Source organism: Phacochoerus africanus, chromosome 3 (genome assembly GCF_016906955.1).
Source record: "Phacochoerus africanus isolate WHEZ1 chromosome 3, ROS_Pafr_v1, whole genome shotgun sequence".
Classification (NCBI taxonomy): domain Eukaryota; kingdom Metazoa; phylum Chordata; class Mammalia; order Artiodactyla; family Suidae; genus Phacochoerus; species Phacochoerus africanus.
In genome coordinates, this window is record NC_062546.1 from 153,215,291 (window position 1) to 153,236,309 (window position 21,019).

The 21,019-nt window shown below is 36.4% G+C and overlaps 1 protein-coding gene across 2 annotated transcripts in view; it reads right to left on the minus strand.

Annotated features, from left to right (window-relative positions):
• Positions 1-21,019, minus strand: part of PDE1A (phosphodiesterase 1A) — a 259,700-nt gene that overhangs the window by 95,406 nt on the left and 143,275 nt on the right. For both annotated transcript variants that reach the window (XM_047773019.1, XM_047773020.1), the window contains exon 2: positions 6,807-6,920. In XM_047773019.1, the coding sequence (XP_047628975.1) occupies positions 6,807-6,920 (114 nt within the window). The remainder of the gene's footprint in view (positions 1-6,806; positions 6,921-21,019) is intronic.

The window sequence follows — 21,019 nt, forward strand, 5'->3', positions numbered from 1 at the left end:
TATAAAGTACTTATTATTTAACTTACTCTGTCAGGTTGTGCTACATTTAATTCTCAAATCAGCTCTGAGAGGCCAGTGTTGTCACTATTGTTAATTTACAGATGATAAAGCTAGGAAATACAGAAGTTAAGTCACTTGATTAAAGAAAGAGAGTACTGAGTGGAGGATCCAGACTTTGAACAATCCATTCTTTCTGAATCCAGAGTCTGTGCACAAACTACAGTAATCATAAGACCTGGCAAACATAAGATTGGATCACATGAAGAAAATAAAGTTATAAATTATGTTGCAGGGCAGTATTAATAAGCATAATATCCAAAGCTGAAAGTACATGTCCCAGTCAGACGCCTATCTTCACGAATAGCAATTCATGAGGCCAAAGATACTACCTTGCCTGGCAATATCTAAATCCAAGTAAGTATAATCAAACAGAATTTTTTTTGGGGTCTACATGTTTCTGAATTATAACTGTGCAGCTTTGAAAAACAATAACCTCTAGGGTTACATTTGAAAGCAAGACTCACAAAAAATTGGCATTTGCATTTGAAAAAGTCTTTAAAAAAACTAACAGTCATATTCATTATGGAACTGTGCTATAATTCTTCAAAGAAGTTCAGAATTAAAATTCTATCAGAAGCTCTGCTTTTATTTTTCCTACTCAAATACTTCAAGAGATACCTTATGTTTTGATTTGTTTTCCTAACTGAAACCCTCTTGTCGCTAAGGCTTAGTGGGAAAAGTTATGTGTGTGTGTTTTAAGACAATTCATATTTCTGTCTTATCCTGCTTTATTATACATTGATCTTACTTTTGCAGTCCACCCAAATTAAAAAAAAAAAAAGCTTCTCTGGAATACTTATTAAACTTTTTTTTCTAGAAAGATAATTTTTTATTAAAAAATCTCAGAAGTCAGAAGTTTTTTAAATTTAAAAAAAACTAAATGCTTCTTCATTCCTCCTCCTTCTAAATCATCTCTATTTTACTAACATTCCTAAGCCAAATTCAATTTTAATAATTATATCCACAAATCAACAAAAATATCCTTAGTTTACTGCTGCTTCTTACTAAGTCTATAGGAAATCAAACCACATCATGTAATTTCACTCTAAAATTTCCTGAGCTGATATTTTAATCATAAAGTCACAGTTTTAGAATATATTTACAAAGTAATCTTGGGTCTAAACAGTGTCATGATGGTAAATGTTTAACATTAGGTCTCCAGAAAAAAAGGCAAATCCTGATTTGTAGCATTTGCCAATTTCCATGGTATAAATACTCTCTCTATAGCCAATTTCAAGCTGACGATGTGACATGACTGAAGGTAGAGTTGGGAAAAGATGTAACAAGAGTTCCCACACCACTGGGTCTTACAACCCTGATAGCATATGAGCTTTTATTGAAACCTCCAACAAGTCTCTGAAATCACTTTTTGGTCAGATGTGACTTAAAGGATGCAGAAAAGAATTGTGCTTAAAATCCAGGGTCTACCCAGACGTAAACTTGCATACTTATGTTCAATTAATTTTTGACATAGGGGACAACAATATAAAATGGGGAAAAGACAGTTTCTTTATCAAGGGATTTTGGGAAGTTGGACAGCAGCATGCAAACCAATGAAATTAGAACACTCCCTCACACCATATACAAAAATAAACTCAAACTTGTTGAAAGACTTAAATATAAGGCATATACCATAAAATTCCTAGAAGAAAACATAGGCAAAATATTCTCTGACATAAATCATGCCAAATGTTTTCTTAAGTCAGTCTCCCAAGGCAATAGAAATAAAAGCAAAATAAACAAATGGGACCTAATCAAACCTGTACATTTTTCACAGCAAAGGAAATAATAAACAAGATTAAAAGACAACCTGTGGACTTCGAAAAAACATTTTCAAATGATGTTACCAACAAGGGCTTCATTTCCAAAATATGCAAACAGCTCATACAACTCAATGACAAAAAAACCAAACATCCAATCAAAACATGGGCGGAAGACCTAAACAGAAATTTCTCCAAAGAAACATACAGATGGCCAGTAGGCACATGAAAAGATGCTCAATATCACAAATCATGAGAGAAATACAAATCAAAATTACAAAAAGTCACTACCTCACACCAGTCAGTATCACCATCATCAAAAATCTACAAATAAAAAATGCTGAAAAGGGTGTGGAGATATGGGAACCCTCCTATACTGTTGGTGGGAATGAAAACTGGTGCAGCCACTATAGAAAACACTATGGAGGTTCCTCAAAAAACTAAAAATAGAGTCACAATATGTTCCTGCAATCCCATTCCTGGGCATATACCCATACGAAACTCTAATTTAAAAAGATACATGCAACCCTATGTTTACAGCAGCGCTACTCACAATAGCCCAATAGCCAAGTCATGGAAACAACCTAAAGGCCCATCAACTGAAGAATGGATAAAGAAGATGTGGCATATATATAAAAGATATATAAATATATATGTGATGGAATATTACTCAGACATAAATGAAATATTGCCATTTGCGGAAACATGGATGGATCTAGAGATAATCATATTAAATCAGAAAGAGAAAGGCAAATACCATATGATATTTATATGTGGGATCTAAAATATTACACAAATGAACATATCTATGAAACAGAAATAGACTCACAAAGATAGAGAACAGACTTGTGGTTGCCAAGGAGGAGGGGGAGCAGGAGAAGGATGGACTGGGAATTTAGGGTCAATAGATGCAAACTATTGCATATAGAATGGATAAATAACAAAGTCCTACTGTATAGCACAGGGAACTATATCAAATATCCTGTGATAAACCATAATGGAAAAGAATATGAAAAATAATATATTGTATAATTGAATCACTTTGCTGTACAGCACAAATTAACATGATATTGTAAATCAACTATACTTTAATGAAATAAATAAGTGAATACATAGATAGATAGATAGATAGATAGATAGATAGATAGATAGATAGATAAATAAATAAATAAATAAATGGTATTACTGAAACAAAAAAAAAGAAAAATCGAGGCTTTAGAGTCAGGCTGTCAAGGCCCTAAATCCACTTTTTAAGTTTCTCTCTGTGTCACCTTGGGTAAGCCATGTAGCTTTTCTGTGACTCTCTTTGCTCATAGTTAAACTGTTAATAATAATGTTTCTATCTCATTACAATTGCTGTGATGATTAAAGAAAATAGTACATTAAAATGCCTAAGAGCGTTCTTAGCATACAGCACGCTATAGTAATAGGCTACTGCTAGGAAATGTTAAGTAACGTTTTTTTCAAAATTTACAATTCCACTATAGAATGCTTTATACATTGTCATCCAAATCTCTCAGAAGTAATTAAACACCATCCTGCTTGAGGTCCATGCCCTGAGAGGATCCAGTTATAAAGAGAAGAGTTCTCTGTAAGAATTAGTTTCTATTCCCAGTTTTGTCAAAGTCTAGGTTTGTGACCTTTGGCAGCCCAGTTTACTTCAAGAACTTTAGTTCTCTCATTAGTGAAGTACAGAAAGTAATGACCATGCTGCTAACTGGACAGGACTGTGGTGAGACTAATACGAGATAATGAAACTAAGAGCTAACGGAAAATAGTACAAATGTGGGATATTATTATTAATCCAAGTTATAATTCGTGATGCCTGGAAGCATTAAAATAAAAGAATGAAAAGTTTTGTATTATTTGAATAAAAATTGGGAATGGTGTGTTTTGAAGAGCCTGGAGGTTTTGTTGTAAGAAGGAAGAAAAAACAAATTTTTTCATATAGTTTTCATGTATCACATAAAGCATCTCTTTTTCTTCCCACAAAAGAGCAAGTTTCAAATAAACAAAAAATATACCTTGAAATGTAACATATATTTAAATGAATTAGGAATCATGGGGCATTAATTTAAAAATATGTATGTAATTATTTTCTGGGAAAGGAAATACAACAGAAAAATTAATAAATGAAGCATGTAATGTTTTATCAAAAGAAAGATGAGATACTTAGGCAAAATGGATAGTCATCATTATGCTATTATAAGAGGAACAGTGTAAATCTCCAACTTACTAAAGGTGAAAGTTATGTTTTATAAATAAGTATAAAAAAATGAAATGACCACGACAGGGTGAAGAAATCTAAAATATGTTAAGCTCAGTCAACTTATGAACAAGAAAGAGCACACACAAAAATGAAGGCAAAGAAATTACAAGAAAAATATCTTAAGTTTTAAAATTTACACTTTGAATCTCTATTCACATAGAAGAATCATATACATTTACATACACTCAGTGAAAATAAACCAAAAAATCATTCTAAAAATATACCTATTTTTTTTTCTTTTTCTTTATTTATGACTTAACACCATGCTTTAACGGAGAAGTTCTGTTCTGGGGACAAAGAAAGACTCACTTTTGCAGCATGGTCCTCACCACGCCCTTTTCTGTCAGCTATTAGTAAAAATTCTCATTGTCTGAAATTTTAAGGACATGATGTAGGAAGATCTCCAATCTTCCTTGTTTAGGGAAAAAATAAAAATGATAGATATGAAGAGTATGTTACCTTTATGAAAGGCAGAGGGATAATATGAGATGACTGGATTAGGAAGATGTGGTGTATATATACACAATGGACTACTCCTTAGTCATAAAAAAGAATAAAATAATGCCATTTGCAGCAGCATGGATGGAACTAGAGACTCTCATACTGAGTGAGGTAAGTCAGAAAGAGAAAGACAAATACCATATGATATCACATATCTGGAATCTAATATATGGCACAAATGAAGCTGTCCACAGAAAAGAAACTCATGGACTTGGAGAAAAGACTTTTGGTTGCCAAGGGGGAAGGGGAGGGAGTGGGATGGATGGGGTGCTTGGGGTTAATAGATGCAAACTATTGCGTTTAGAATGGATTGGCAGTGAGATCCTGCTGTGTAACTTGGGAACTATGTCTGGTCACTTATGATGGAGCATGATAATGTGAAAAAAAAGAATGTGTATGTGTATGTGTAACTGGGTTAGCAGAAAGTTGACAGAACACTGTAAAACAGCTATAATGGAAAAAAAATAAAAATCATTATATATAAAAAATTTGTAATAAATCACTGAAAATATACATAAGACATTTATGAGTTGGGAAATTTGAGTAGATTTGGAAATGGGTGGAGGCAAGACTTTCATAAGGTACCTTTTAACACTGCTAAGATTTTTCAATCTTAGGTCTTTATTAAGTATTAAATAAATTTACTGTGTATAAGTCCAATACACATTGATATATAAAAATCTCATTCTCCCATCTGACTTAATATTTCTCACTTGCCCCACTCACAGGCCTCACCCAGGTAGGGACACCTACAAAGAGAAGGGACATGATGGATATCCTCATGCTCCATGTTCCTTCTCATGTCCCACTCACTCTGCTGCTTCTCATTGTTCAGCAATGTGATGGAGAAGGTGGGAAATTATAGGGGTCAAAGGGTCTTATGGGACTGTTTTCTGTTGTCATCTGTGTGACAAGTACCTAAATGCTGGTTATTTTTTTCTCCTGCAGATTTTGTGCTTCCTTCAGAAACAGCTCCCTCCACCAAGAGGGTACCTTGAATATTATATGTCCTCTGAAATTTGGGCTGAATTTTTACAATTCCTACCTTGGCTTCTATATCAACAATAACCCCACAAAATCTGTTTTTCACCCTCTGAAGTCAGTATCCTTTGGAAAATCCCTTCTAAAGACTTCTACTCCACCTGCCTCATGACTCTGAAGAAACCCAGTACCTTTTCTGTGCTAAACTCTGGAAGTGCATGCCTTTCCCTCCATAGGGTCACTCTCACTCTGAAACAGCCTGACACCTTTATCTTTTCTGAAAGGAGAGTTAAGAGCTAGTCTTAGCACTCTCCAAACTCCAAGAGACACAGGTCAGATCTCTCAGGAACTAGCATATCATACTGTATTGAGTCTCCTATTAGCTTTAGAGTCCTCATGCCCCCTTCCCATGACTTGAGGTTGAGAGTAAGTACCCCATTAGAGAGGAAAGAGAAAATGCACACTTCTAGCTTTAGGCCAGGGTTTCTTAACCTCCATACTATTGACATTTGGAGTTGGATAATTCTTTGTTGTGGGGATTTTCCTCTGTATTATAGAATGTTTAGTGGCCTTCCTGGCTTCTACCCATAATATAACAGCAGCAGCTCCCATCAGCCAAACCAAGAATGTCTATAGAAATTGCCCAGTGAACCCTCGAAGGCAAATAGCCTGGTTGAGAGCCACAGGACTGGCTAACAACCCTCTTCAAATAAAGCCCTATTTCCTAATCTCCTTACCACTCTGCTAATTATGAAGCTGGGTGATGGGTTTAGGTGATAATCAAATACATATTTTGGACTTCCCCTTAGCAAACCCTGTAGAGAGGATACGATAGACATATGAGAATATGTGGGCATGTGAGACTGATTTTCTCAGAAGGAACTCTGAAATCTTGAGATAATAGGAAAATTTTTACATAAGTGAAAATCAGTATAAGCGTGCCCTGTCTCTGACACTTAAAAACCTGGGCCTTAGGATGGTGAGAGTAGAGGAAAAGGAGACTTTATTTATTATACAACTTTATTGACTATTTTTTTATATTCACATTTGATTAAAATGTGTATTTTTAAAAGAAAAGATCATAGTCTTTACATAGCTACACGAAGACGAGCATTTTAATAAGTTTTAATAAGATTTTGATTTTGGTTTCATGACTAAGATAAAAGGAGAATCAAGAGAAAGGAAACAAGAGAGAGAGAAAAAAAGGTTAAAAGGGAGAAGAGATTAAAACTTACCTTGTTTCATCAATATAAACTGCTTCCAACACAGATGCTGCATATTCAATATTTTTCTTTAAGTCTATGACGTTAACATCACCTTTTTCCAGCTGCTTCACTAAGCATCTTAGTCTATTTCAAAAAGACAGAAAAATAAAATAAAAAAGACATTTATTATAACTATATGGAAAATAGTCCAATATTAAATATTCAAATTTGGTTAATTAAACTTTCAACATATCTTTTCAGGTCTTTAAATAGAAATAGTTCCAGTATATTTTGGATATAATTAAGTTCAGTCTTTATCACTTAAACAATTAGCAGAATTTATATTCACCTCTCAATAATATTAGGGCTATAGGTTTCTAATTTAGGCATATTTTAAGGCTTGTTTTTCTGAAAATTTAAAATATTGTAGGCATTTTTATAAAAGTATTCCTAACACTAGAATTTATTCTATGGCTGTTTTGCTTCTTCAGAGTTGTCATTAAGAGAATATTTAAAGGATATTCTTTTGACCATTACTATAATAACTATTCACTGTAAATTGCAATGAAGATAAAATAAACAGCAAAAGACACAAGCGAATATGATTAAGATGAGAAAAAAAAATATATGTATATATGCTCAGTGTTTTTACTAAACGGTTTTTCACCTGTGGCAAAACTGTGAAATATTTTCTTATTTTTGCCTATAGGATGATGTGTCCCAACTGTTTGAGAAATTTTTTTTTTTATTTTCCCACTGTGCAGCAAGGGGGTCTGGTTATCCTTACATGTATACATTACAATTACATTTTTTCCCCCACCCTTTCTTCTGTTGCAACATGAGTATCTCGACAAAGTTCTCAATGCTACTCAGCAGGATCTCCTTGTAAATCTATTCTAAGTTGTGTCTGATAAGCCCAAGCTCCCGATCCCTCCCACTCCCTCCCCCTCCCATCAGGCAGCCACAAGTCTCTTCTCCAAGTCCATGATTTCCTTTTCTGAGGAGATGTTCATTTGTGCTGGATATTAGATTCCAGTTATAAGTGATATCATATGGTATTTGTCTTTGTCTTTCTGGCTCATTCCTCTCAGTATGAGATTCTCTAGTTCCATCCATGTTGCTGCAAATGGCATTATGTCATTCTTTTTGATGGCTGAGTAGTATTCCATTGTGTATATATACCACCTCTTCCGAATCCAATCATCTGTCGATGGACATTTGGGTTGTTTCCATGTCCTGGCTATTGTGAATAGTGCTGCAATGAACATGCGGGTGCACGTGTCTCTTTGAAGTAGAGTTTTGTCTGGATAGATGCCCAAGAGTGGGATTGCGGGGTCATATGGAAGGTCTATGTATAGATTTCTAAGGTATCTCCAAACTGTTCTCCATAGTGGCTGTACCAGTTTACATTCCCACCAACAGTGCAGGAGGGTTCCCTTTTCTCCACAGCCCCTCTAGCACTTGTTATTTGTGGATTTATTAATGATGGCCATTCTGACTGGGGTGAGGTGGTATCTCATGGTAGTTTGATTTGCATTTCTCTTATAATCAGTGATGTTGAGCATTTTTTCATGTGTTTGTTGGCCATCTGTATATCTTCTTTGGAGAAATGTCTATTCAGGTCTTTTGCCCATTTTTCCATTGATTGATTGGCTTTTTTGCTGTTGAGTTGTATAAGTTGTTTATATATTCTAGAGATTAAGCCCTTGTCGGTTGCATCATTTGAAACTATTTTCTCCCATTCTGTAAGTTGTCTTTTTGTTTTCTTTTGGGTTTCCTTTACTGTGCAAAAGCTTTTCAGTTTGATGAGGTCCTATGGGTTTATTTTTGCTCTAATTTCTATTGCTTTGGGAGACTGACCTGAGAAAATATTCATGATGTTGATGTCCGAGAGTGTTTTGCCTATGTTCTCTTCTAGGAGTTTGATGGTGTCCTGTCGTATATTTAAGTCTTTCAGCCATTTGGAGTTTATTTCTGGGCATGGTGTGAGGGTGTGTTCCAGTTTCATTGCTTTGCATGCAGCTGTCCAGGTTTCCCAGCAATGCTTGCTGAATAGACTTTCTTTTTCCCATTTGATGTTCTTGCCTCCCTTGTCAGAGATTAATTGACCATAGGTGTCCGGGTTTATTTCCAGATTCTCTATTCTGTTCCATTGGTCTGTCTGTCTGTTTTGGTACCAGTACCACACTGTTTTGATACCAGTACCACACTGTTTTGATGACTGTGGCTTTGTAGTATTTCTTGAAGTCTGGGAGAGTTATGCCTCCTGCTTGGTTTTTGCTTCTCAGGATTGCTTTGGCGATTCTGGGTCTTTTGTGGTTCCACATAAATGTTTGGATTGTTTGTTCTAGTTCTGTGAAAAATATCATGGGTAATTTGATAGGGATTGCATTGAATCTGTAGATTGCTTTGGGTAGTATGGTCATTTTTCCAATATTGATTTTCCCAATCCAGGAACATGGACTATCTTTCCATTTCTTTACATCTTCTTTGATTTCTTTGATTAAAGTTTTATAGTTCTCGGTCCTTTACCTCCTTGGTCAGGTGTATTCCGAGGTATTGGATTTTGTGAGGTTCAATTTTAAAAGGTATCGTATTTTTGTATTCCTTTTCTAATATTTCATTGCTCGTATAGAGAAATGCAACTGACTTCTGAATGTTAATCTTCTATCCTGCTACTTTGCTGAATTTATGAATCAGTTCAAGGAGTTTTGGGGTTGAGTCCTTAGGGTTTTCTATGTATAGTATCATGTCATCTGCATACAGTGACAGTTTGATCTCTTCTCTTCCTACATGGATGCCTTTGATTTCTTTTGTTTGTCTAATTGCTGTGGCTAGGACTTCCAAAACTATGTTGAAGAGCAGTGGTGAGAGTGGGCATCCCTGTCTTGCTCCAGATTTGAGGGAGAAGGCTTTCAGTTTTTCCCCATTGAGTATTATATTTGCTGTGGGTTTATCATAAATGGCTTTGATTATATTCAGGAATGTTCCCTCTATACCCACTTTGGCGAGGGTCTTGATCATGAGTGGATGTTGGACTTTGTCAGATGCTTTTTCTGCGTCTATTGAGATGATCATATGATTTTTGACTTTTCTTTTTGTTAATGTGGTGTATGATGCTGATTGATTTGCGTATGTTGAACCATCCTTGTGAACCTGGGATGAACCCAATCTGGTCATGGTGTATAATTTTTTTGGTATGTTGTTGGATTCGGTTGGCTAAGATTTTGTTGAGAATTTTTGCATCTATATTCATCAATGATATTGGGTGATAGTTTTGTTTTTTGGTGGTATCTCTGTCTGGTTTTGGAATGAGGGTGATCGTGGCATCATAGAATGTCTTTGGGAGTATTCCTTCTTCATCCTTTTGAAAGAGTTTAAGGAGGATGGGCACCAATTCCTCTTTATATGTTTGATAGAATTCACCTGTGAAGCCATCTGGTCCTGGACTTTTATTGGTAGGGAGTGATTTTATGACCTCTTCAATTTCATTTCTAGTGATCGGTCTGTTCAGTTGGTCTGTTTCTACTTGATTCAGTTTTGGCAGGCTTTAAGATTCTAGAAAATTGTCCATTTCTTCCAGATTGTCAAACTGGTTGCCCTATAGTTGTTCATAGTATTCTCTTATGGTTTTTTGTATTTCTGGTGTATCCGTTGTGATTTCTCCTTTTTCATTTGTAATTTTGGTTATTTGGGTTCTTTCTCTCCTCTTTTTAGTGAGTCTGGCCAGGGGTTTGTCAATTTTGTTTATCTTTTCAAAGAACCAGCTCTTGGTTTTATTAATTTTCTCTATGGTTTTTTGAGTCTCTATTTTATTGATTTCTTCTTTGATCTTTATAATTTCCATCCTTCTGCTGACTTTAGGACTTTTTTGTTCTTTTTCTAATTCATTTAGGTGGAGGGTTAAGTTGTCCATTTGGGATCTTTTTTCTTTTTTGAGAAAGGCCTGTATTGCTATAAATTTCCCTCTGAGCACTGCCTTCGCAGCATCCCATAGATTTTGAGAGGTTGTGTCTTCATTATCATTTGCTTCAAGGTAGTTTTTAATTTCCTTCTTGATTTCCTCATTGACCCATTGGTTTTTTAGTAGCATGTTGTTTAGTCTCCATGTAGTAGGTTTTTTCTCTTTCCTTTTTCCATGGTTGGTTTCTAATTTCATGGCATTGTGGTCAGAGAAGATACTTGAGATAATTTCTATGCTCCTAAATTTACTGAGATTAGCTTTGTGTCCCAAGATGTGGTCGATTCTTGAGAATGTTCCATGAGCATTTGAGAAGAATGTGTATTCTGCTTTTTTTGGATGTAGTGTCCTGAAGATATCAATGAAGTCTAACTTTTCTACTGTTTCCTTTAGGATCTCTGTTGCTTTATTGGTTTTCTGTCTAGAGGTTCTGTCCATTGATGTGAGGCGGGTATTAAGGTCTCCTACTATGTTTGTATTCTCATCAATATCTCCCTTTATGTCTGTTAATATTTATTGTATGTATCTGGGTGCTCCTGTATTTGGGGCATATATCTTGATGATAGTAACATCCTCTCCTTGGATGTATCCCTTAATCATTAAGTAGTGTCCTTCTTTGTCTTTCTTTATGTCTTTTGTTTTAAAGTCTACTTTGTCTGATATGAGCGTTGCAACTCCTGCTTTTCTATCATGTCTATTAGCGTGAAATATTTTTCCCCACGCTTTCACTTTCAATCTATATGTATCTTTTGTCCTAAGGTGAGTTTCTTGTAGGCAGCATATTGAAGGTTTTTGCCTTTTTATCCGCTCAGCCACTCTGTGTCTTTTGATTGGGGCATTCAGTCCATTGACATTTAAGGTGATAATTGATAGATGATTATTTATTGCCATTTGAACCTCGTGTTCCAGTTGATTCTATGGTTCTCCATTCTTCCTTTCTTTCTTTCTTTTTTTTTTTTTTTTGGTTGGATGGTCTCCTGTTATTATCTGCTTGAGTGTATTTTTTTTTTCATTTTTTGCAAATGCAATATTTGGTTGTGGCTTGTGGTTGCCCTGTTTTTTAAGTATGCTAACCCCTTCCCATAATTGTGTGTTTTAGCCTGATGGTCCTGTAAGTTCAAACACTTCATTACTATATTAAAATTAAGAAGAGAAACGTACAAACAAACAAACAAAAAGGGTTATTTACTTCCTAACATCCCTTGCCCACATTTTATGGTTTTGATGACTCTTTTTTATTTTTTTCTTTTTAATTTTATTTTGTTTGAAGCATGTTCATGATTAAATCTGTATGCTGGCTTATTTGAATGACTGCTCTCTGATTGCGGTTTCCTCTGTCCTAGTTCTTCCTCTTCGTCTTCTTCTTTTTTTTTCTTTTCCTTTTTCTTCCCTTTCCTTCCTTTCTTTTTGGTTTAGAGAAGCCCTTTCAATATTTCCTTTAACCTGGGTTTTGTGTTGCTGTATTCTTTAAGTTTTTGTTTGTTGGAAAAAATTTTTATTTCCCCTTCTATTTTAAATGATATTCTTGCTGGATAGAGTATTCTAGGTTGCATATGCTTTCCTTTGAGCACTTTAAATATCTCTTGCCATTCCCTCCTGGCCTGTAGTGTTTCTGTAGAGAAATCGGCTGATATTCTTATGGGGGTTCCCTTGTAGGTAACATTCTGTTTTTCTCTTGCTGCCTTTAGGATCCTCTCTTTATCACTAACTTTTGCCATTTTTATTATGGTGTGTCTTGGTGTGGGTCTGTTTGGGCTCAGTTTGTTTGGGGCCCTCTGTGCTTCTTGTATCTTGAACCCAGCATCCTTTAGATTTGGGAAGTTTCCAGCGATAATTTCTTCAAATATATTTTCCATCCCCTTATCTTTTTCTACTCCTTCTGGAATTCCTATTATGCGTAGATTGGCCCGCTTTATATTATCCCATAGGTCTCTTATATTGCTTTCCAGTTTTTTGATTCGGTTTTCTGTCTGTTGACCGGATTGAGTGGTTTCCATTATTCTATCTTCCATATCACTGATTCGTTCTTCTGCATTATTCATTCTGGTTTTTACTGCCCTTAGTTCCCTTTGCATCTCTGCAAATGAATGTTCTAGTTTTTCTTGGCTCCTCCTTATATTTTCTAGTTCCTTTCTGAGGGTATCTGCATTACTGTTCCTATCTTCTCTTAATTCCTTCAGTATTTTCACTATGTCTCTTTTGAACTCCAGGTCTGTCTGACTGCAGAGATCTGTTTCATTGTTGACTGTTTTAGGTGAGTTCTCCTGGTGGTTTGACTGGGGGTGGTTTCTCAGCTTCTTCATCTTGCTTGTTGTTTTCTTTCTCCTGAGGGAGTTGTGCTCTCCGTTATCGTTATCGGGCAGTGTTTGCCTTGTCACTGCCGTGGAATATTTCCTGAGGGCTGGCGTTGTTGGTCAATCTTTTTTGAGGCAGTGTGGCTTTTCTGGAGTGTTGATGGGGCTAACAGTGTTTCTTTGAAGCAAAGGAGGGCTTCCTGAGGGCAGACAGGACTGGGAGGTCCACACCACGATGGTAGCAGTTTTCACTCGGTCATGCAGAGCTTGCTCTGGTGTTTTTAGGCTGTGGGGTTCTTGCAGGGGGTTGGCGGTGTTGGGCAGCTGTTCCTCAGGAGTGCAGCACCCCCTGGGGGCTGGAGCAGCTATCTGGGTCACTGAGAACCTAAGAGGCTCTTCCCCACGGCAGCCCAGCTCAGAAGGATGGCCTGAGAATGTAGGCGGATCTTTTCACAGTCTGGCCAAGCTTGTTGCAGTTTTCTGGGCTGCAGGGGCTCTTCCAGGGGGCTGGTGGTGCTGAGCAGCTATTCCACGGGAGTGGGGCACCCCCTGGGGGCTTGGGCGGGTAGCAGGGCCGCTGGAAACCCAAGAGGCTCCTCCCTGAGGCAGCCCGACTCAGAAAAACCATCCGAGAATTAGGCAGATCTATTCACGGCCTGGCTAGGCTTGTTCTAGCTTTTCTGGGCTGCAGGCCTTTTCTCAGGGGCTGGTGGTGTTTGGTGCTGCTCTGCGGAAGTGTAGCCCCTCCAAAAGGCAAGCAGGCCTGTGTAGGGACAGCCCCTGTGGTGGTAGGCTTCAGGCAATTGTCGAGGCCAGCCCTACTGGATGGCAGGCAGCCCCAGGTTCAGCGAGAGCATAGGGGGTGGTGGGGGTGTGGGGAGGGGATGGACTGGGAAGCACAGCTTTCAGCTAGCTAGCAGGCCTGTAAGCTTGCTGTGGCGTGGGGGGTATTCTATGGGGACCCACCCCTTCTTCTCTCCCCTCCCCAGCATGGGGGCAGACCAGGCTCTTCTCCCAGGTTCCCTCTGATGTGGCTTTCCACTTCCCCGCCCCTAGAGTATTGCTCCCTTCCTAGTCTCCCAGGCAGTCTCTGCCCCATCAAATGGTTTCTAGACCTCCCAAGCAGTTTCTGCTCTGCCCCGCCCCCCCAGCCCGTTCTCAGGGTCTAACCTCTGGAGCCGAGGTCTCGGTGCCCAGCCCCCACCCAGGCGTCCCCTGGCCCTTTCTTGGGGACTAACCTCTGGAGCGGAGGTCTCGGTGCCCAGCCCCCACCCAGGCATCTCAATTTTTGTTGACTGTGCCCGTAGTTCAGATGGTCCGTTCGGTTCTCGATTGGCTTTTCCGTACTCCAACTTACTGCTACACTCTTCTTTGCATCTGGAGATTCCTCCGGTTCGTTTGATCTTTACCTCGAGTAGGTGACTTTCCAGGGTGCGGGATCCCTTTCTCCTCCGCAGTTCCCTTTCGGGAGTGCGCGTCCCACTCGGATTCACCTTCTCTCACTCTCCTCTTTTCTCCCGTTCTGCCGCGTAATGTCACGAACTTCTTGCCTATTGGAGTTTAGGTTCCTCTGCCAGCGATTGGTTGGTTCTGTGCGAGTCATTTATTCTGTAGATGTGCTTTTTTTGTTGTGTTTGTGGGAGAGGGCGAGCATGTCTCCCTACTCCTCTGCCATCTTGTCCTCTCTCTGTTTGAGAAATTTTAAAGCATGTCTGGATTTCTGAGTCATAGAACTGTGAAGTAATTAATGCTATTGGTTTGTTTGTTTGTTTGTTTGGCCATGCTTCAGCATGTGGAAGTTCCCAATCAGGGATCAAACCCATGCCGCAGCAGAGACCCAAGCTGCTACAGTGACAACATTAGATCCTTAACCTGCTGCATCACAAAGGAACTCCATTTAATGCTACTGTTTTAAGGCTCTAAATTTTGGTATAATTTTTAATGCAGCAATAGATAGCTCATGGAATAAGATAATACAAATTACCTCAGTAAGTATCTAACATTTTTAGGAAACTTTTATACATTAATTATAAACCAAGTATTTCTGAAGATACTGCCCTTTACTGGATAAAAGACGAAAAAATAGTCCTTACTCTCTACATACTATAAATAAACATTGTGAAGACTAGTTGTCCATTTTCCTAGGTCAGCAGACAGAATTTAATTTTGTTCCTGAGAAAAGGTATTTCAGAGGGAAAGGAGTACATCTATATTTAGGCACTGTCTTAAAGATAGAGTAAAAGATTTTCTGAAAATTTACTTTGGGTGATTTCCAAAACCAAGGTTTAGGATATAAAGACAAATTCAAAATTTCAGCAAAGATATCTGACCTTGCTCCATCCATTAGAAACACTTTATCTCTTCACTGAAACACCAACACCTAAATTGAAACTTCTTAGGTAGGAAGCTATAAACAAATATTTTTTATATCATACACTTTTGTGATAAAACTTTAGTGGAAAACAACATTTCAAAATAAATTCCATGTACCAATAAATAAGTCTTATTTGTACAGTCAGCAAAACAGAACAAACAAAAATAACAACTAAAACAGGTTACTTAGGAAAAATTGAGCCTGGTTTTGAGATTTGTGTACAACACTGAATGTGATAAGGGAGCAACATATAGAGTTTTGGAGCATTTTTGTAATGCTTTTTAAGTCAAGCACATTATACTTCCTGAAACTGCTTTTTATGTGTGAAACTAAAAGAATGAGTTTCACATTTTGTGATGGCTAAAAAATACACCACTCATGTCTCCTTCTTGTGAAAAGTATTTAGTATAGCTTGGTTGGACAGCTTGGTTGTATGATTTGGATTTTAAAACAATAAGAATTTTAAATGTTTGACTCCCCTTTTTTCTGAATAACTGAACTCTATTATTATTTGAGTTAGCAAATTTCATCACTTAAAAAAACTACCTTTTTCAGGCTTTTTGAAGCTACATGTAGTCAAATCACCGCATTCTGGTAAAGGAAATGAGAAGGTTGTTGAGTAAGACTTTCAGAATAATTTTTTTTTTCAAGCTTTCACTCACTAGTTTGAGCATTCATCAGTAGATCTTGCCTGTGCAATGATTATGGTAGTCAGAACAATTATTTTGAAGAAGGCTAACTCCTGCTGGAAGGGGTTCTCTTTTACCCCTTGTTTGTTCCTTACTTCTTGCTATGCAGTAGAACAGAAAATCATAAAATAACCTGGTAGAAGGAAGCTGCCCACTAAGAATGGCAGAGAAGGAAGATGGAAGTGGCGTGGATTCCACGATGTGAGTTTACTTGAATGAAACCACTTACCCCTGGACTTTTTTTCATGAAAGAACAACAACAACAACAACAACAAAATGTTGTGTTCAAGCCACTATTATTTTGAGATTTAACTGCAGCTGAACCCAATCCCAACGGATAAGACAGACAGACAAACACAAACATACCCCTAAACCCACCATGTCAACACCAAAAAACTAGGAGGAGAAACATTTTGGGGTGGTTAGTAGGACTTTCTTTATCTCCTTTACTAGTATGCACCTAATTTCATTTAGTGAGCACACATTTCTATTTATGAAAAAGGAAAAACTCTGTATTGTAGAAAGATTATTTATAATTAGAACAGCACAATAATGAAACAATTTGTATAATTGTTATTGTAATTTTGAATTTGCTTTTGTAATCAATTTATGCATACAATAATCCCCAACAATATTATTTAGGCTATAATTTCATTTTTTTTATAGATAATACAAGACCAAACATTATTATGAATCAATTCAAGTAATCATACATTCTAAATTGGTGGTTTCCAACCATTAAGGCTTTATCGTATACATTTGCGTAATTTTTTTTAAAGGAGAGATAGTTATAGATTATTTACCTCATTCCTAAACCATCCTATGGATAAATTCTCAGAACTGAAGAAGAAATCATAAAATCATTTGCATAAAATAAATAAGTTCCCTTAATTTAGTAAAAACTCTAATGATATGGTTTCTTTCATTAGAGTAGGCAAGCTGAGTGTAAAATAGTGTTCTTAATACCAGGACCAGGTATATTCTACTGGTTCCCTAAGCTTAAGATATGTACATATTCTTGATGTTCTAACTTGAGTAGTTTCTGGCCCAGTAATCCAGCAATCTATAGGTGAAGGCTCCACTGGCTACACTGCATGGCAGCAAAACAAGTTAACATCTGTTCTATCAAACAGCATAGACCAGCTGTTAAGCAGATGAAGCCAGTTAAATAAATAATTATTTAGCATTTATTATTGTATCCGGAGCTGTGTAAAAAAAAATTATGTATTTGAATACATCTAAGAATGCATATATAAGGATACACTCACATGTCTATGTGCACCATAGTACCAATTTTCAAGATACCTACAATCTCTGGGAATGGCATCACTTATGCAAATAATGTAGTCAAATGTTGGAATGCATACACTTCTTGTTACTTTGTTTATACACACCCTAAATTCCAAGCAACCTGACTTAGTTATTGTGCCTCAAACACTCTCACATCCCTCTAGAGTCAAGCTCTTCTTTCTTACTCAAATCTCTTTCTCCCATATCCCATCTTTAGCTGCCTGAATCGCATTTAATGACTAGGCATATCTGGGATGCTATCTAGGCCCTTTGAAGATTTCTATCCACTGTGATCTTCTTTTACTTAGAAACTAGACAACACTTCATTTATCCCTCGCTAACAACATTTAAATCTCTCTAGCTTCCATTATAATTTTTAATATTTTGTACATGATGTTTACCCAACTCATTTTTCATTTACTAAAAAAAAATTACAAGGCATTCAAAGAAAGAACACTGATCCATTATGAGGATGAAAATCAATCAGTTGAAATTGACTCAAATATGACAAAGATGATAGAATTAGTAAGCAAAGATGTTAGAATGGTTACAAATTTAAAAAATAATTTAAACTACATTATGTCAATAAATTCAACTCAGAAAAATAAAACAATTTCCTTAAAAGACACAGATATCAGTTTTCCTTGTGGGTCAATGGGTTAAGAAGCTGACACAGTGTCCGTGAGGATGAGGGTTTGATCCCTGTCCTTGCTCAGTGGATTAAGGTTCTTGCATTACCACAAACTATGGCATAGTTCACAGATGCACCTGGGATCAGGTGTTGCCATGGCTGTGGTGGAGAATGCAGCTGTAGCTCTGATTCCACCCCTAGCCCAGAAACTTCCATATGCTGCTAGTGTGGCCTTAAAAAAAAAAAAAAGAGAGAGAGAGAGACAAGCTACCAAATTTCAAAAAGAAACTGATTAACTGACTTTGTAGTTAAAAACTTTCACACAGCGAAAACTTAAGGTCCAAAAGACTTCATTGGTGAATTCCGACAAGCATTAAAGGGAGTAGCAATATCTATTCCCTACAAATATTTCCATAAACAATCCCAAGTAATTCTAGGAGTACAAAATTACCCTTACAGAACTAGATGAAAACATTAAAAGGAGAAGAAAAAGAAGCAGCAGTAACATATTGATGAAGATCTGTCATTAAGGTAAATTAAAAATTTATTAACATTTTAGGAAATCAAACTCACCAACATGTCAAAGAGCAATGCATCATTAAACAGATTTATTCCAGTAATACAAGGTTGTTATATGATTGAAAAATTAATCATTGTAATTCGCTATATTAAGAGACTAAAAAACCACATGATCATCTCAGTAAATATTCAAATATTTGACAAAATCCAACATCAATTGCTGCCTGAAACTCTTAGCATTTTAGGAAGACAGAGGAGCTTCTTCACCTGAAAAAAAGCTTCAAAAATCTACAGCTAATGTCATAGTTAATATTAAATGACTGAATGCTATCTTCCAAACATAGGGAATAAAGCTCTACTCTCACCACAGATACTCTGCTTTCACCACAGATATTCATAATTGTACTGCCAATGCTATAAGGCAAGAATAAGACATCCAGGTTAGAAAGTAAGAATAAAACTGTTTTTATTCACAGACAACATGACTATCTAAGTAGAAAATCTGATGAAACATATTAAAAATTACCTGAAGTAATAAAAATACATGATTTTAACAATTTTGCAATATAAAAAAGACACAAAATCAATATAATTCTATATAATAGTAATGAACAATCTGAAATTAAATAAAAAGCAATGCTATTTACAACAGTACCAAAAATGTAAGATATAAACCTGATAAAATATGTGCAAACCCTATACACTGAAAACTACAGAACATTGTTGAAAGGAAAAAAGGTAGGCCTAAATAAATGAAGAAATGCCCTGTGTTTATGGATTGAAAGACTCAATATTGTTGGAGTTCCCTAATAGCCTAGCAGTTAAAGATCCAGCATTGTCACGGCTGTGGTGCAGGTCACTGCCCTGGCACAGGTTCTATCCCTGGCCTAGGAACTTCTGCATGCCTTGGGTATGGACAAAAAAGAGAAAGACTCAATATTTTTGACATGTACTTTCTCCAGAAATTTATCTACATATTCAATTCAACCCAAATAAACACCCAGCAGGTCTTTTTGTTATTGTATATATTTACATGCTGATTCTAAAATTTACATAGGATAGGGGAGTCAGAACAGTCAAGACAAATTAAACAAAAAGAACAAAGTTGGGGGGATTTACAATACTTCAAGATTCTAATACTTAAGAGACTTTTTTTTTTCCTTTTATGGTCACACCTGCAGAAGTTCCCACATATGGAAGTTCCTGGGGTAGGGGTCAAGGGCTAGGGGTCAAATCAGAGCTACAGCTGAGGCCTATGCCACAGCCACAGCAACACCAGATCTGAGCTGTATCTGCTACCTTGCAGCAACACTGGATCCTTAACTCACTGAGCCAGGCCAGAGATCAAACCCACATCCTCACAAAGACTACACTGGATTCTTAACTCATTGAGCCACAACAGGAACTTCAAGAAATTTTTAAAACTACAGTAATCGGTACAATATAAATGACATAAAACAGTATGTTATTAGCACTAAGGTAGTCCAACAGATCGATGGAACAGACTATGAAATCTAAAAATAGACCCAGAAATATATAATCAATTTATTTTGTTTTTCCAAAATGCAAAGATAATTTAGAGGAAAAAGGATAGCCTTTACAACAAATTCTGCTGCATCAACAGAAATGTCTATATGTAAAAGGAATTTTGATCCATATATGTCTAACAGATCTAAATATATATCTTTGAACTATAAACTTAGAAGAAAACATGGAAAATCTGTGATCTTGAGTCAGCCAAAAATGTCTTAGATACAACACCTAAAGCACTATCTATAAAAAAACATAAGTTGAACTTCACCAATATTAAGAACTTCTGTTGTTTAAAAACATTATCTAAAAAATAAAAAGACAAGCCACAGATTAGGAGAAAATATCTGCAAATCATATATCTGAGAGAAGATTTTCAGAAAACACACAAAGAATTTGCAAAACTCAGTAAGATGACCAATCCAATACAAAATTTGCCAATGATTTGAACACACTCTTCACCAAAAATGATATATTCATGGCAAACATGAAACGATGCTCAAAAATTACTAGTCATCAAAAATTGAAATTAAAACAATAATGATTATATATTCAAATACATATTAGAATGGCTAAAATTAAAGTAACTGATCATACTAAATAGTGGCAAAAATGTAAAGTAAGTTAAGATACCATACCCTGCTGTTGCGAATGTAACAATCACTTTGGAAAACAGTTTCTCAAAAAGTTAAACATGTATCTACCATATGACTGAACTATCCTATTCTTTGATGGAAAGAAAAAGAAATATATGTCCTTATAGAGACTTGCACATAAATTTTTTTAATGATTTTTATTTCTTCCATTATAGTTGGTTTACCGTCTTTTGTCAATTTCTACTGTACAGCAAAGTGACCTGGTCATACACACACACACACACACACACACACATACACACACATATTCTTTTTCTCACATCATCCACCGTCATGTTCCATCACCAGTGACCAGATAT